Source organism: Hyla sarda, chromosome 10 (genome assembly GCF_029499605.1).
Source record: "Hyla sarda isolate aHylSar1 chromosome 10, aHylSar1.hap1, whole genome shotgun sequence".
NCBI classification, from domain to species: domain Eukaryota; kingdom Metazoa; phylum Chordata; class Amphibia; order Anura; family Hylidae; genus Hyla; species Hyla sarda.
This window is the reverse complement of record NC_079198.1, coordinates 34,591,503-34,606,533: the sequence shown is the minus strand read 5'-3', so window position 1 is coordinate 34,606,533 and position 15,031 is coordinate 34,591,503. Positions and strand designations below refer to the sequence as shown.

At 42.5% G+C, this 15,031-nt stretch overlaps 1 protein-coding gene and 1 long non-coding RNA gene across 2 annotated transcripts in view; one reads left to right on the top strand and one right to left on the bottom strand.

Moving 5' to 3' along the window:
* Positions 1-5,707, bottom strand: part of LOC130294630 (uncharacterized) — an 81,342-nt gene extending 75,635 nt beyond the window's left edge. The window contains exon 1 of the long non-coding RNA XR_008848560.1: positions 5,452-5,707. This is a non-coding gene — a long non-coding RNA (uncharacterized LOC130294630). The remainder of the gene's footprint in view (positions 1-5,451) is intronic.
* The window catches only part of TECTA (tectorin alpha), a 271,389-nt gene that overhangs the window by 114,793 nt on the left and 141,565 nt on the right, over positions 1-15,031 (top strand). The window contains exon 10 of the mRNA XM_056544773.1: positions 13,575-14,167. Within this exon, the coding sequence (XP_056400748.1) occupies positions 13,575-14,167 (593 nt within the window). The remainder of the gene's footprint in view (positions 1-13,574; positions 14,168-15,031) is intronic.

Genomic DNA, 15,031 nt, shown 5'->3' with positions numbered 1-15,031 from the left:
CATGTTGACTGCCAACCATGCTACCACCTTGCTGGCTCAGCTGCTGTCTCACGGGCAACCTGCAACCCTCTTCTCCTGATGATGAAGCCCCTTCTGCACCCGGCCCCCAAGTGCGATCGGCTTCATCATCATCGAGTTGTGTCTGCACGTCACTGATGTCCTCCTCAGGCTCCTCAACAGTGTCTGCTTCAGGAGCCTTTAAAGGTCACAACACCACCTCCCACCATGTACGCATAGGTTACAATCATGAGAGGACAATAAGCCCTGCTATGCAACCTGTATTAGGCACTGTAATCAGGTGACTATGGCTTTTAGTGCTCACCCTAACTGGCCCCTGTTTGCTTTACAGTTGTTGTACAACCAATTGCAGCAGTACAGAATCACTGTGTAGTAGAGCCCAGTACAGTACTATTAGGCACTAATAGCAGGTGACAAAGGCTTTTACTGCTCTGCCTGACTGGCCCCTTTAAGCTTTAGAGTTGCTGTACACCCCACTGCAGCAGTGGAGTCGCTGTATATGACACCACAAAGTGTGCTTTTATGCAGTGATTTGGGCTTGTGGTGAATTGCTTCTGTAAAGCTGTTTTTCTGTGCAACACACACAATGCTCTATCCCCCCTGCAGTGAAATGCTCTCTCTGAAATAAAACACTGAAGTGCCTGGCCGCAAGAATGGTGCCCATTATATAGGGCTGTGACATCACAGGGGTGGCTGGCTGCTGATAGGCTGCATGCTACATGGGATTCAGGGTTATCCCGCCTAGATGCCTTGCCGCCTTCCCAGAGTTCCTTGCCCCATATCCTCACTTATGGATCCACCATTTTAGATGCCCTGGAGCCTGGACTGCACTAAATAGAGTTTAATGAACTGATTTGTGCGATTGAATCACGGCGATATTTGGATTCGTTTCAAAGCTAATTTTTAGTCAGCCACCAATTGTGCAAGTTCTCCCACTTAAAAAGATGAGGTCTGCAATTTTCATCATAGGTATACCTCAACTATGAGACATAATGAGAAAAAAAAATCCATAAAATCACATTGTCTGCTTTTTAAAGAATTTATTTGCAAATTATGGTGGAAAATAAGTATTTGGTCAATAACAAAAGTTCATCTTAATACTTTGTTATATACCCTTTGTTGGCAATGACAGAGGTCAAATGTTTTCTCTAAGTCTTCACAAGGTTTTTACACACTGTTTCTGGTATTTTGTCCCATTCCTCCATGCAGATCTCCTCTAGAGCAGTGATGTTTTGAGGCTGTCGCTGGGCAACATGGACTTTCAACTCCCTCCAAAAGTTTTCTATGTGGTTGAGATCTGGAGACTGGCTAGGCCACTCCAGGACCTTGAAATTCTTCTTAGGAAGCCACTTCTTTGTAGCCCAGGCGGTGTGTTTGGGATCATTGTCATGCTGAAAGACCCAGCCATGTTTCATCTTCAATGCCCTTGCTGATGGATGGAGGTTTTCACTCAAAATCTCACGACACATGGCCCCATTCATTCTTTCCTTTACACGGATCAGTCATCCTGGTCCCTTAGCAGCTCCAAGGCATGAGGTTTCCACCTCCATGCTTCACAGTAGGCATGGTGTTCTTTGGATGCAACTCAGCATTCTTTCTCCTTGAGTTTTTAACAAAAAGTTCTACTCTGGTTTCATCTGACCATATGACATTCTCCCAATACTCTTCTGTATCATCCAAATGCTTTCTAGCATACTTCATACAGGCCCGGACATGTACTGGCTTAAGCAGAGGGACACGTCTGGCACTGCATGATTTGAGTCCCTGGCGGTGTAGTGTGTTACTGATGGTAGCCTTTGTTATTTTGGTCCCAGCTCTCTGCAGGTCATTCACTAGGTCCCCCCGTGTGGTTCTGGGATTTTTGCTCACCATTTTTGTTATAATTTTGATACCACGGGGTGAGATCTTGCATGGAGCCCCAGATCGAGGGAGATTATCAGTGGTCTTGTATGTCTTCCATATTCTAATAATTGCTCCCACAGTTGATTTCTTCACTATAAGCTGCTTGCCTATTGCAGATTCAGCCTTCCCAGCCTGGTGCAGGTCTACAATTTTGTTTCTGGTGTCCTTCAACAGCTCTTTGGTCGTAGTGGAGTTTGGAATGTGACTGTTTTAATTTGTAGACAGGTGTCTTTTATATTGATAACAAGGTCAAACAGGTGCCATTAATACAGGTAACGAGTGGAGGTCAGAGGAGACTCTTAAAGAAGAAGTTACAGGTCTGTGAGAAACAGAAATCTTGCTCGTTTGTAGGTGACCAAATACTTATTTTCCACAATAATGTGGATTAATAATAATGTGATTTTATGGATTTTTTTTTCTCATTATGTCTCTCATAGTTGAGGTATACCTATGATAAAAATTCCAGGCCTCTCTCATCTTTTTAAGTGGGATAACTTGCACAATTGGTGGCTGACTAAATACTTTTTTGTCCCACTTTATGTGGTCTGAGTAATGATTTATACAGAGGCAAAACAATGTTTCTGTCACAAGCCTCTATGCCTTTCTTGATGTATCCCATTACTTTATTATCCTTGGCAGCAGTTGCCTGGCACTGATCACTAAAGCCTACTGTCTACCGATATACCCAGTGTTTTTTTATTTAGCCTATAATTGTACATTTTGGTTTTATAGCCCAAGTGCATAACCATACATTTATTGACTTAATTTGCTGTTACTATGTCAAAGCCTCTAGCTTCCCTAAATCCCTCTTACCTTACCCAGTTTAGTGTTGCATATACATATTGAAATTCTACTCTGTAATCCCTCTACAAGGTCATTAATAAACATTGACATGTTCAACCTATAACTATAGGGTGTTACAATTAAGAAGTGGCAATGTGACTACTTAGGTATTTGAAATGGTCAACCACCCTCATAACCTTAAAAGGGAACTTTGGTGAAAAACAATTTTTGTTTAAAATCAACTGGTGCCAGAAAGTTAAAGGGGTACTCTGGCGCTTAGACATCTTATCCCCTATCCAAAGGATAGGGGATAAGATGCCTGATCGCGGGACCCCCGTGATCTTGCACACCGCACCCCGTTAAAATCAGTCCCCGGAGCGTGTTCGCTCCAGGTCTGATTACTGTCGATCACGGGGCTGGAGCATTGTGACGTCATGGCTCCGCTCCCGTGTGACATCACGCCCCGCCCCCTCACAGCCGTCATACCCCCTCCCATAGGCTTGCATTGATCAACAGTGATCGACAGTAATCAGACCCGGAGCAAACACGATCCAGGGACTGATTTTAATGAGGTGCGGCGTGCAAGATCACCAGCGGCGGGACCCCCACGATCGGGTATCTTATCCCCTAACCTTTGGATAGGGGATGAGATGTCTAAGCGCTGGAGTTCCCCTTTAAACACATTTGTAAATTACTTCTATATAAAAATCCTTCAATCCTTCCAGTATGTATCAGCTGCTGTATGCTCCACATGAAGTTCTTTTCTTTTTGAATTTATTTTCTCTCTGACTACAGTGCTCTCTGCTTACTGTCCAGAGCAGGAGCAAATCCGCATAGCAAACCTATATTGCTCTGAACAGTTCCTGACATGGACAGAGGTGTCAGCAGAGAGCACTGTGACAGAAAAGAAATTAAAAAAGAAAATAACTTCCTCTGTAGTATACAGCACATGATAAGTACTGGATTAAGATTTTTAAATGGAAGTAATTTACACATCTGTTTAATTTTCTGGCACCGGTTGATTAAATTTTTTTTCCAGAGTACCCCTTTAACAGTTCATCAAGTAAATTCTACTTTGTGAAAAATAAGAGAGAGAGAAAGAGAGACTTACTTCTGTTAGTACACCGTACCAAATAGTCTCCAATACACTGGATTGCTCTATCAAAGCTATAGTATCTTCAGCAAAATGATAAGGTATACCATTGGATCAAGTCAGATTGGGTCATATAGGGTTGAAGGACTTGCCTGAATCCAGTGAGGCCAAGGCCCAATTGTCTTGTCTAAAAGCACAGTTTAGGAAGCTTTTTGCACTATTCAGAGACTAAGGTGCTTTGTCTCACCTTAAGCTCATCAGGGTCCTACTGTACCAGAGTAGTGATGACTTGGTTAAGGCTGTTGGCAAGAACTTTTCAAGTGTATATTTGATGTACACACACTCCATGGGGTCCTTGTCTGGTTATAGCATAATAACAATCATTGCATCAGAAAACCCGAAAGAGAATTTTGTAATTTTGTTTAAAGGAAGAATAATGTACCACTAGTAATTATGGTATTTTTTTTATTCTGGTCTTTAAGAAAGACTTCTACTGGAAGCCCATCTTGGCCAGGAGATTTGACCTTTACCAAGTACACCAGAGCTCCTGGTATCTCATTAGGCGTAATAGGATTATCTATAAATATTCTCTGGTTTTTGGCCAGAGATTAAGTTTGGGGGGTCCTCCAGGCATATAGTAATGCCACTCTTGGTGAATCCTACTCTTGTGGTGTAGAGATCTTAATAAATAAGATAGTGAATTTCTCCAAGATAGCAGATTAAGAGGTGAATGACTTTTCAGTAACTGATGTTATTTTGAGAATAGTAGAGGAAGCGATGTTCTGATGAATTAATTTTGCCAGTAGGTTGCTGGACTGGTTGTGTTTTGGTCTAATTTAGAGCCAAGATAATCTATTAGAATCTATTAGAGGGATTAGTCACATATGCCACTTAAAGGTCAGTGAGATTAAATGCAAACTGCACCCATGGCCGTATTTACAGCTTGTAAATACTTCGTAAAGCTTGTAAAGCTTCATGCATCCCCACCTCTTCCATAGAGCTTAATGGAGGGGGCGAGTCTGTTAACCTCTAAGTGAGGTCGACAACACAAGCATTAGCCATGTAGAACCATGGCAGTTCAGGGTCCCCGTACGGGAGATTGCGGGTGGCCCCAGCGTTTGGACCCCCTGCGAGCAGACACTTATCTGCGGATAGGGCACAAGTTGTTTAAGGCTGCAGTACTCCTTTAAGTAGGCAACTGAGATTTAATATGTTTTAAATAGCTTAGTGAGTATAGCGCAGAAGCATTCAGCTCCTAGCAGTGGGGAACACAGACATGGCCCAGATTTTTCAGTCTGTCTGAGACAAAAATGTGTCTGATCACAGCTTATCTTCTATTTCTCATATTGCTCTGGTAAAATGTAACATGAGCTGTGATTGGGTGCTATCTGTCTGAGACAAAAATCAGGCACATTTTTTGTCTCAGACAGATTGATAAATCTGGGCCATTAACTTTATTCCGAGGGCAAACTAGTGTAAGAATAACCAGTCAGATAACTTGTGTGGGGAGAAAGACATTCTAGGGTGTACAAACACAGAGAAGGTAAAGTATTTATCCCATTTCAAGTGCAGGATCCCCAGGTAAGGACAATCAAGTTAGTGGATATGTTGTGAGCCCATGAAATTGAATGAAGTCAATGATACAATGTAGTTACCTGCAGGGTGACTTTCTAAGGGTGTTGACCCAGTTGTCTTCTTCTCATGGGGTATTATGAAAATGGTTTTATCTCCATATACAACAGGCAGTGTGGCTGTAAAGGACTTACAGTAGGGATGATGCCCTGGTCGTCTAAGGTGTGGATTAGAAGCCTGGAAACAAATATGGTGGCATTCTGATTTATGTCCTTGCTGTTAAGTAAACAAGCCAGGAGAGGAGAAGGAGGGGCTCCTGGAGGCAGAGGATTAGTTATGTATATTTTCCCAAAGCGGGACCTGGTCCAGAAAATGTCTAAAAAAATATAAAATACAGGCCATGGCCAGGCCATGATTGCTCAAAGGACACTTGTTCACTTGTTCACAAGCAATAGAAAATGTCCTTTCTTGTTCCACCCATGTGAGGATTCCAATGTTCTTTTGATGTCAATGGAAAGATTCCATGGGAAATCTGACAGAACTTATTTCCTGAATGTGTGAATAGGCCCAAATCAAGTATGAATAGGTACAAAAGCATGTGCTTGCAATAATTGTTGACAAACAGAGTGCAACCAACTTTAGGTAGGTGATGTGGAAATGGACATGAAAAGCCCAGTATATAAGGTGAGTGTTATACAGATACATAAAGTGCCAAAGACGACAAATATCAGTGGCAGGGGCAAACATGCCCATCTCATGGTTAGAAGAGTCTGTTAACTTCTGCCCCTGATACTTGTATCATTCTGAGAAATCGTTTAAGAGCAGTCTGTTGCTTGGGAGAAATGTTCTTAAAATGAGAGGTAAGTTTGTGTTGAGAGTAAGTAATTATAATGGTCTTGGGCCCCCCTAAATCTGTTACCAGTAAGCTGCCTTTATAGTGAATTATATGGTGCATAAGAGATGTACATTGTTGTGGGGTCATTTTTCAGAGCCTCATTGTGTTAATCTTCATAGTTTTGTATGACAAGCCCTCCTCCCCCTTTGTCGGCAGGTCTGATGACTATTTCTCTGTTGTCTGTAAGTTCTTTGAGGGCTTGTTTCTCAGATTTTGTTAATGATCCATTTCCTTGGATTCTGGTGGTTGTAGGTATGTGTTTTAGGTCATGCGCTATTAGGTCGCGGAATGTTTTGATAAGGTGGCCTTGGCTATGGGTGGGGTAGAAAGATTATTTCTTTTTTATCCGAGGGTGTTTGCCTTCTTGTGGTTCGGTTATCTGATGTGTTGGGTTGGCGGTTGTTGTTTGGCTGGGTAGGAGGAAATGTGAGTTTTCTGGTGAAATGGTGTAAATCAAGAAATAAATCGAAGTCATCTGGTTTATTAGTAGGGCAAAATTAAAGCCATATCCTTAGGAGTGAAATTTCATATGGGTTGAGTTGGTGGGAGGACAAGTTGAATATTTTGACCAGTGACCAGAATACAACCTCAAACAAAAAAAAAAAAAAAGAAGCATTAAGATGTGGAATAAAAAGATGCCTATGCTACACCACCATAAAGCACAACCGAAAAACTTTCTCCAACAAAGCAACAAAGGAAATCTTCAACATAAAATGTTCCCTGCACTGCAAATCCTGCTTCGTCATTTACTTAATCACCTGCATCTGCAAGCTACAATACATAGGAAGAACCACCCATGAACTACACCTCCAACTCAACCAACACAGGGACAACATCAAACACAAATACCTCCTTCACAGTCTATCAAAGCATTGCCATGAAAAACATCCTGGGATAAAGGTTCCACAGTAATCATCCATCAAAATCATTATCCACTCCAACCACACTTTTTTCAGCTCACTATCTACACAGAAACAACCAGAGTTATTACAATACTGACATCTACTGGCTGCTTCTAGCAATTACAAGCATTATAACTTTCCTTTTTTCCTCTCCCCTGTCAATCAAAATTAAGAGAACACTCTAGTGTAACCACAAACATTCTAATGTAACCACAAACATTCGAATGTGACCACAAACCACATTAATAACTTCCCATTGCCATTATCCACTTAACCTATTGACCTTAGCTGTCATCACAAGTTAAAGTTATACCTGAGATTATTTTAATTACTGTACACCGCCCATCTTGGCTGAGTACTCAGTTTCTTAACTTACAGTGATGTTCAATCAACTTAGCCATAGACCACAATGGCCCATTAACCCGTTAAGGACCCATGACGTACCGGTACGTCATGAGTCCGCTCCCGTTCTATAAAGCGGGGCCATAGCGGGTCGGGCCCGGCCTCTAACAACGACCGGGACCCGTGGCTAATAGTGCGGCACTGATCGCGGTGCCGCAAGCTATTAACCCTTTAGATGCGGCGTTCGATGTTGAACGCCGCGTCTAAAGTGAAAGTAAATCATTGCCGGTTAGCTCAGGGGGCTGTTTGGGATGTCCGCAGCGAAATCGCTGCTTCCCGAACAGCTGTGAGACAGCAGGAGGGACCCTTATCTTGCCTCCTGGTGTCCAATCGCCGAATGACTGCTCAGTGCCTGAGATCCAGGCATGAGCAGTCAAGCGGCAGAATCATTGATTAATGGTTTCCTATGAGAAACCATTGATCAATGTAAAAGATCAGTGTGTGCAGTGTTATAGCCTTCTATGGGAGCTATAACATTGCAAAAAAAAAAAGTGAAAAAAAAGTGAATAAAGATCATTTCACCCCTTCCCTAATAAAAGTTTGAATCACCCCCCTTTTCCCAGTTAAAAAAAACAGTGTAAATAAAAATAAACCTATATGGTATCGCCAAGTGCCGTAATGTTCAAATGATAAAAATATATCATTATTTAAACCGCACGGTAAATGGCGTATGCACAAAAAAAATTCCAAATTCCAAAATAGTGTATTTTTGGTCACTTTTTATATCATGAAAAAATTTATAAAAAGCGATCAATAAGTCCTATAACACAAAAATGGTACCGCTAAAAACTTCAGATCATGGTGCAAAAAATGAGCCCTCACACCACCCCATATTCGGAAAAATAAAAAAGTTATAGGGGTCAGAAGATGACAATTTTAAACGTATACATTTTCCTGCATGTAGCTATGATTTTTTCCAGAAGTATGACAAAATCAAACCTATATAAGGCTGGGTTCACACTACGTTTTGTCCCATACGGGAGCGCATACGGCAGGGGGGAGCTAAAAGCTCGCGCTCCCGTATGTGACCGTATGCGCTCCCGTATGTCATTCATTTCAATGAGCCGACCGGAGTGAAACGTTCGGTCTGGTCGGCTCATTTTTGCGCCGTATGCGCTTTTACAACCGGACCTAAAACTGTGGTCAACTACGGTTTTAGGTCCGGTTGTAAAAGCGCATACGGCGCAAAAATTAGCCGACCGGACCGAACGTTTCACTCCGGTCGGCTCATTGAAATGAATGACATACGGGAGCGCATACGGTCACATACGGGAGCACGAGCTTTTAGCTCCCCCCTGCCGTATGCGCTCCCGTATGGGACAAAACGTAGTGTGAACCCAGCCTAAGGAGGTTATCATTTTAATAGTATGGACCTAAAAATAAAGTGGTGTCATTTTTACCGAAAAATGTACTGTGTAGAAACGGAAGCCCCCAAAACTTACAAAATGGTTTTTTTTTTATTTTGTCTCACAATGATTTTTTTTTCTGTTTTGCCGTAGAGTTTGGGGTAAAATGACTGATGTCATTATAAAGTAGAATTGGTGGCACAAAAAATAAGCAATCATATGGATTTTTAGGTGCAAAATTTAAAGAGTTATGATTTTTTAAAGGTAAGGAGGAAAAAACGAAAATGCAAAAACGGAAAAACGTTAAGGGGTAAAATTAATATGGGCAAAATTTGGTAATGTTATAGGTACAACCTAGTGAAAATACAGTAATCCACTCCTAAAGGTCACGGAGGCTGACGTCACAGACCAGCCGCCAGTGACCTCACAAACCCACCAAAATTTTTAAAGATCGAAGTCCCCTCTATTGTATAAATACTTTCACTTCACAATAAGATAGCAGACCTGGCGAAGAGAGGAATTCCCTATTGATAATGTACAATTTTAGGGACAGGCCCATCAGGACCGCCCTAAACTACAGACTGCCTCAGTCTAAGTTAAAACTTAGCTTTTATTATTGCTAGTAAAACTATAACAAAAAAGTGCTCTGGTACCTAAAGTGAGAACTAAACTTTAAAATATGCGGTCACTAACTCTGCATGCACTACTATACTACTTATAATGCATGCAGTATTAGTGACCGCGTATTTTAAAGTTTAGTTCTCACTTTAGGCACCAGAGCACTTTTTTGTTATAGTTTTACTAGCAATAATAAAAGCTAAGTTTTAACTTAGACTGAGGCAGTCTCTAGTTTAGGGCGGTCCTGATGGGCCTGTCCCTAAAATTGCACATTATCTTTTTGCCCTGAGACTCCCTGGGGAACCTTTGGTCTCACGAATTACCTCTTGAAACACATTGGGGGAGATTTATCAAAACCTGTGCAGATGAAAACTTGCCCAGTTGCCCATAGCAACCAATCAGCTTGCTTCTTAAATTTTTATGAAGGCCTGTGAAAAATGAAAGAAGCTATCTGATTGGTTGCTATGGGCAAGTTTTGATAAATCGCCCCCAGCTGTGTAACTGATATTGCCTATGTATAATCTATACTTTGGTGAATAAAAAGTTTTCACAGTATACTGTCTCCGAGAACTACTTTCTAAACCCTGGTGAAGCGCTGATACCGCAAGTCGGAATTGGGACCTTCCCCCGACAGGGATTACCGCAACCTGCATTCATCAGGCAATATGTGTGACATATCAAAAGTTTATTTAACCTCTTCAGGACATAGGGCGTATCCATACGCCCGTGGGAATTCTGGTCCCCACCGCTAGCCGGTTGGGGACCGAAGCCGGATGCCTGCTGAAATCGTTCAGCAGGCATCCCGGCATATCGCCCAGGGAGGTCATTATGCCCCCCCATGTCGGCGATGGCCGCAGGTCGCTGGACAATTCAGGGCAATTCTGGGCGATTCCGGGTCAATCGGGTCTCCGGGTCAATCGGCCCCGAACAGTCAGAGCCTGCAGGGGTGAGGTGGCACTGGTGCCACCTCACAATCGCCCTGATTCATCTGCCGGATTACCGGCCGACCAATCAGGGCGCCTGCTGCGGATGTCACTCCCGCAACCCGCTCCGTCCCTCTTCCGTAGGACGTGAGCGGGTGCGGGATGTGCACCCCGGGTGCTGGGGACCCCGATCCCCAGCGTCAATGTTGGGATCGGGGCCCCAGGAGCAGCGACGGCGGCGGCTACGACGAGGGACTGACCTGCGCGACGTGGATCGTTGGAGGTGAGTGACAGCCTCCTGCTGTTGCTTAGCAACAGCTCCCAGCATGCAAAAAGGGCATGCTGGGAGCTGTAGTTATGCAACAGCAGGAGGCAGACCACCACAACTCCCAGCATTCCCTTATGGGCATGCTGGGACTTATGGTTTTGCAACAGCTGGAGGCACATTTTTTCTGTGGAAAAGTGTACCTTCAGCTGTTGTATAACTACAACTCCCAGCTTGCACAAACAGCTAAAGTGCATGCTGGGAGTTGTAGTGGTGCATCTGCTGGTTGCATAACTACAACTCCCAGCATGCCCGTTGGCTGTCGGTGACTGCTGAGAGTTGTAGTTTTGCAACAGCTGAAGGCACACTGGTTTTGAAATTCAGAGTTTTTTTTTACCTAACTCTGTGTTTCACGACCGGTGTGCCTCCAGCTGTTGCAAACTACAACTCTCAGCAGTCACCGTACACCATGCACCGTACATGCTGGGAGTTGTAGTTTTGCAACAGCTGGAGGCACACTGGTTGTGAAACACAGAGTTAGGTCACAAACTCAGTGATACATAACCAGTGTTCCTACAGCTGTTGCAAAACTAAAACTCTCAGCATGTAGAGTCTGTTGTAGTTTTGAAACAGATGGATGTTTCCCCCCCCCCCCCCCCCAATGTGAACATACAGGGTACACTCACATGGGCCGAGGTTTACAGCAAGTATCTGGCTGCAAGTTTGAGCTGCGGCAAATTTTCTGCCACAGCTCAAACTGCCAGCGAGAAACTACTGTGAACCCCCACCCGAATGACTGTACCCTAAAAACACTACACTACACTAACAAAAAATAAAATAAAAAGTAAAAAACACTACATATACACATACCCCTACACAGCCCCCCTCCCCTCCCCAATAAAAATGAAAGCGTCTGGTACGCCACTGTTTCCAAAACTGAGCCTCCAGCTGTTGCAAAGCAACAACTCCCAGTATTGTCGGACAGCCGTTGACTGTCCAGGCATGCTGGGAGTTTTGCAACAGCTGGAGGCACCCTGTTTGGGAATCACTGGCGTAGAATTCCCCTATGTCCACCCCTATGCAAGTCCCTAATTTAGGCCTCAAATGCGCATGGCGCTCTCACTTTGGAGCCCTGTCGTATTTCAAGGCAACAGTTTAGGGTCACATATGGGGTATCGCCGTACTCAGAAGAAATTGCCTTACAAATTTTGGGGGGTATTTTCTGCTTTTACCCTTTTTAAAAATGTAAAATTTTTGGGAAAACAAGCATTTTAGGTAAAAAAAATTTTTTTTACATATACAAAAGTCGTGAAACACCTGTGGGGTATAAAGGTTCACTTAACCCCTTGTTACGTTCCCCGAGGGGTCTAGTTTCCAAAATGGTATGCCATGTGGTTTTTTTTTTTTTGCTGTCCTGGCACCATAGGGGCTTCCTAAATGCGGCATGCCCCCCAAAAACCATTTCAGAAAAACGTACTCTCCAAAATCCCCTTGTCGCTCCTTCCATTCTGAGCCCTCTACTGTGCCTGCTGAACACTTTACATAGAGATATGAGGGATGTGCTTACTCGAGAGAAATTGGGCTACAAATGCAAGTAAAAATGTTCTCCTTTTACCCCTTGTAAAAATTCGAAAATTGGGTCTACAAGAACATGTGAGTGTAAAAAATGACGATTGTGAATTTTCTCCTTCACTTTGCTGCTATTTGTGTGAAACACCTAAAGGGTTAAAACGCTGACTGAATGTCATTTTGAATACTTTGAGGGGGTGTAGTTTTTATAATGGGGTCATTTATGGGGTATTTCTAATATGAAGACCCTTCAAATCCACTTCAAACCTGAACTGGTCCCTGAAAAATATCGAGTTTGAAAATTTTGTGAAAAATCGGAAAATTGCTGCTGAACTTTGAAGCCCTCTGGTGTCTTCCAAAAGTAAAAACTCATCAATTTTATGATGCAAACATAAAGTAGACATATTGTATATGTGAACCAAAAAAAAAGTATTCGTAATATCCATTTTCCTTACAAGCAGAAAGCTTCAAAGTTAGAAAAATGCTAAATTTTCAAATTTTTCATCAAATTTACGGATTTTTCACCAAGAAAGGATGCAAGTATCGACAAAAATTTAACCCTATGTTAAAGTAGAATATGTCACGAAAAAACAATCTCGGAATCAGAATGATAACTAAAAGCATCCCAGAGTTATTAATGTTTAAAGTGACAGTGGTCAGATGTGCAAAAAACGCTCCGGTCCTTAAGGCCAAAATGGGCTTGGTCCTGAAGGGGTTAAATTTACATTACATTAACACTTTAAAGAGTGGGGTTTTACACGTCCAGAAAGGCAAGGAGCTTCAACCAATTGATAACTTAAAAGGGCTATCAAGTTCTTAACATTTTTTTTTTGTTTTTTTTAATAAAAAAAAAAAATGGACTCAAAGTGCTGTAAAACAACAAAGCATTGGTTACTCGCCCGTCTGATTCAGGGCTAATCCCCCCATTCAAGCTCCAGTTGGTGCCCTGGCCTCTCTTAACAAGTGAATGATATGTAACCACTGTATTGGGCAAACCCTGAATGGGAAACCAATAGCCAGGGTTTTGTTAGTTTTTTTAGTCTTTGTTAGTTTTTTAGGCCCCGTTCTGTTTTGTTTTTTTAAACTCGATAACCCCTTTATATAAATATACACCTTAGGGTTTGGTAATAGATTTTTATCTGTTCATATTTTTTTTAAAAGAAAGTTTGTTTTTAATTGTGGAAAAAAATGGAAATTTGCATTGATCAAAATAAAATAAAAAATAAAAAAGTTGGTGTTGAGTGAACTTCTTGCTTCATTTAGTTGAATTCCCTTTTTTATTACAGCTACATCTGTACAATGTCCTGAGTTCAGCCACTATTCAGTTTGCACAAGCAGTTGTCCAGCCACTTGCTCTGACCTCACAGCTCCCCAGCTCTGCAATACTCCATGTACCGAGGGCTGTGAGTGTGATAATGGGTATGTACTCAGTGCTGATGCGTGTGTTCCTGTGAACAAGTGTGGCTGCGAAATGGACGGAAAATATTATGCAGTTGGTGATTCTTTCTGGACAACAGCAGACTGCACTGTACAGTGCTGGTGTGAAGATGGAGGAGACATATTATGCTTCAACACTACCTGCCGTGATGGTGAGATATGCTCTGTGGAGAATGGATATCAAGGCTGCTACCCAAAAAGAGAAAGTGTCTGCCTGGTCGGCCAGAATCAAGTGATACATACGTTTGACTCAGTAAGCTTCCCATACCCAATGGAATATTCGTACAGTTTGCTAAAAACTTGCCCTGACAAATCAGAGTTCATTGAGATTGACATCAGCAAGAAGAAACTTGACTCGGCGCCTAACTGGTTACGGCCCCTAAGAATCCAAGTGGCTAAACAAGAAATAAGAATTGGTGGGGGCAGCACATCTGAAATTAAGGTAAGGAACATTAGTATTATTAAACAGTACCTATCATGAACTAAACTGTCCCCCCCCCCCCAATCTGTCCCTGACTCTTACTGACACTAACCCTGTGTTTTTTTTTTTAAACACCCTCTTTATACCTGAATCTGTCCCTGCATGGCTGCTCATTCTTCAGCCATGTGTGAGAGAGGAAGTGTGAGCTGCTGGCAGGTGCCACGTTATGTTAGGTCTGCCTGGGCTCACTTACGCCATTCTTCCTCTATGCTGCAATCCCTCTCGGGAGCCCCGCATAGAGGCTCTGCACACAGCACGGCCAGCAGCTGCTGAGTCTCCTCCTCTCTGTTTAGCACTGCATGTGCTATACAGAGAGGAGGAACCGGACGACCATGTCAGGAGCTGTGCTGCGGGCACAGTGCTCGCTGCGCTGTGCTCGTCAGTGTCCCGGCTGCAGGATAACAGTTTGGACTAATGCCAGGCCAGCATTAGTCTGAACTCTATAAAAGACTTGCGGCCGGGACATGTAGGGAGAGGGAGACCCCTAGTGGTCAGTTTTTCAAACATGAAATTAACATAAAAATAAAAAAAATTTAAAATACATCCAATTAGAAAGTTGTTTGGCATATATTAATATAAAAAATATCAAAAGTTTGTTTGATGACAGATACTCTTCAAATCACATATTGGGGCAAGTTTATCAATGATTGACATCAGTAACTTGTAGAAGGCTATGTACACACTTCAGAAGTTCCACATAAAGATGTGGAATTTTGGCCAAATGATGTAGACATGGAATTCCACATCTTTCTGCATATAAATGTAGAATATCTGCAGAATTCATGTGGAATTCATGCGGAAATTTCACATGAATTCCTTATGAAT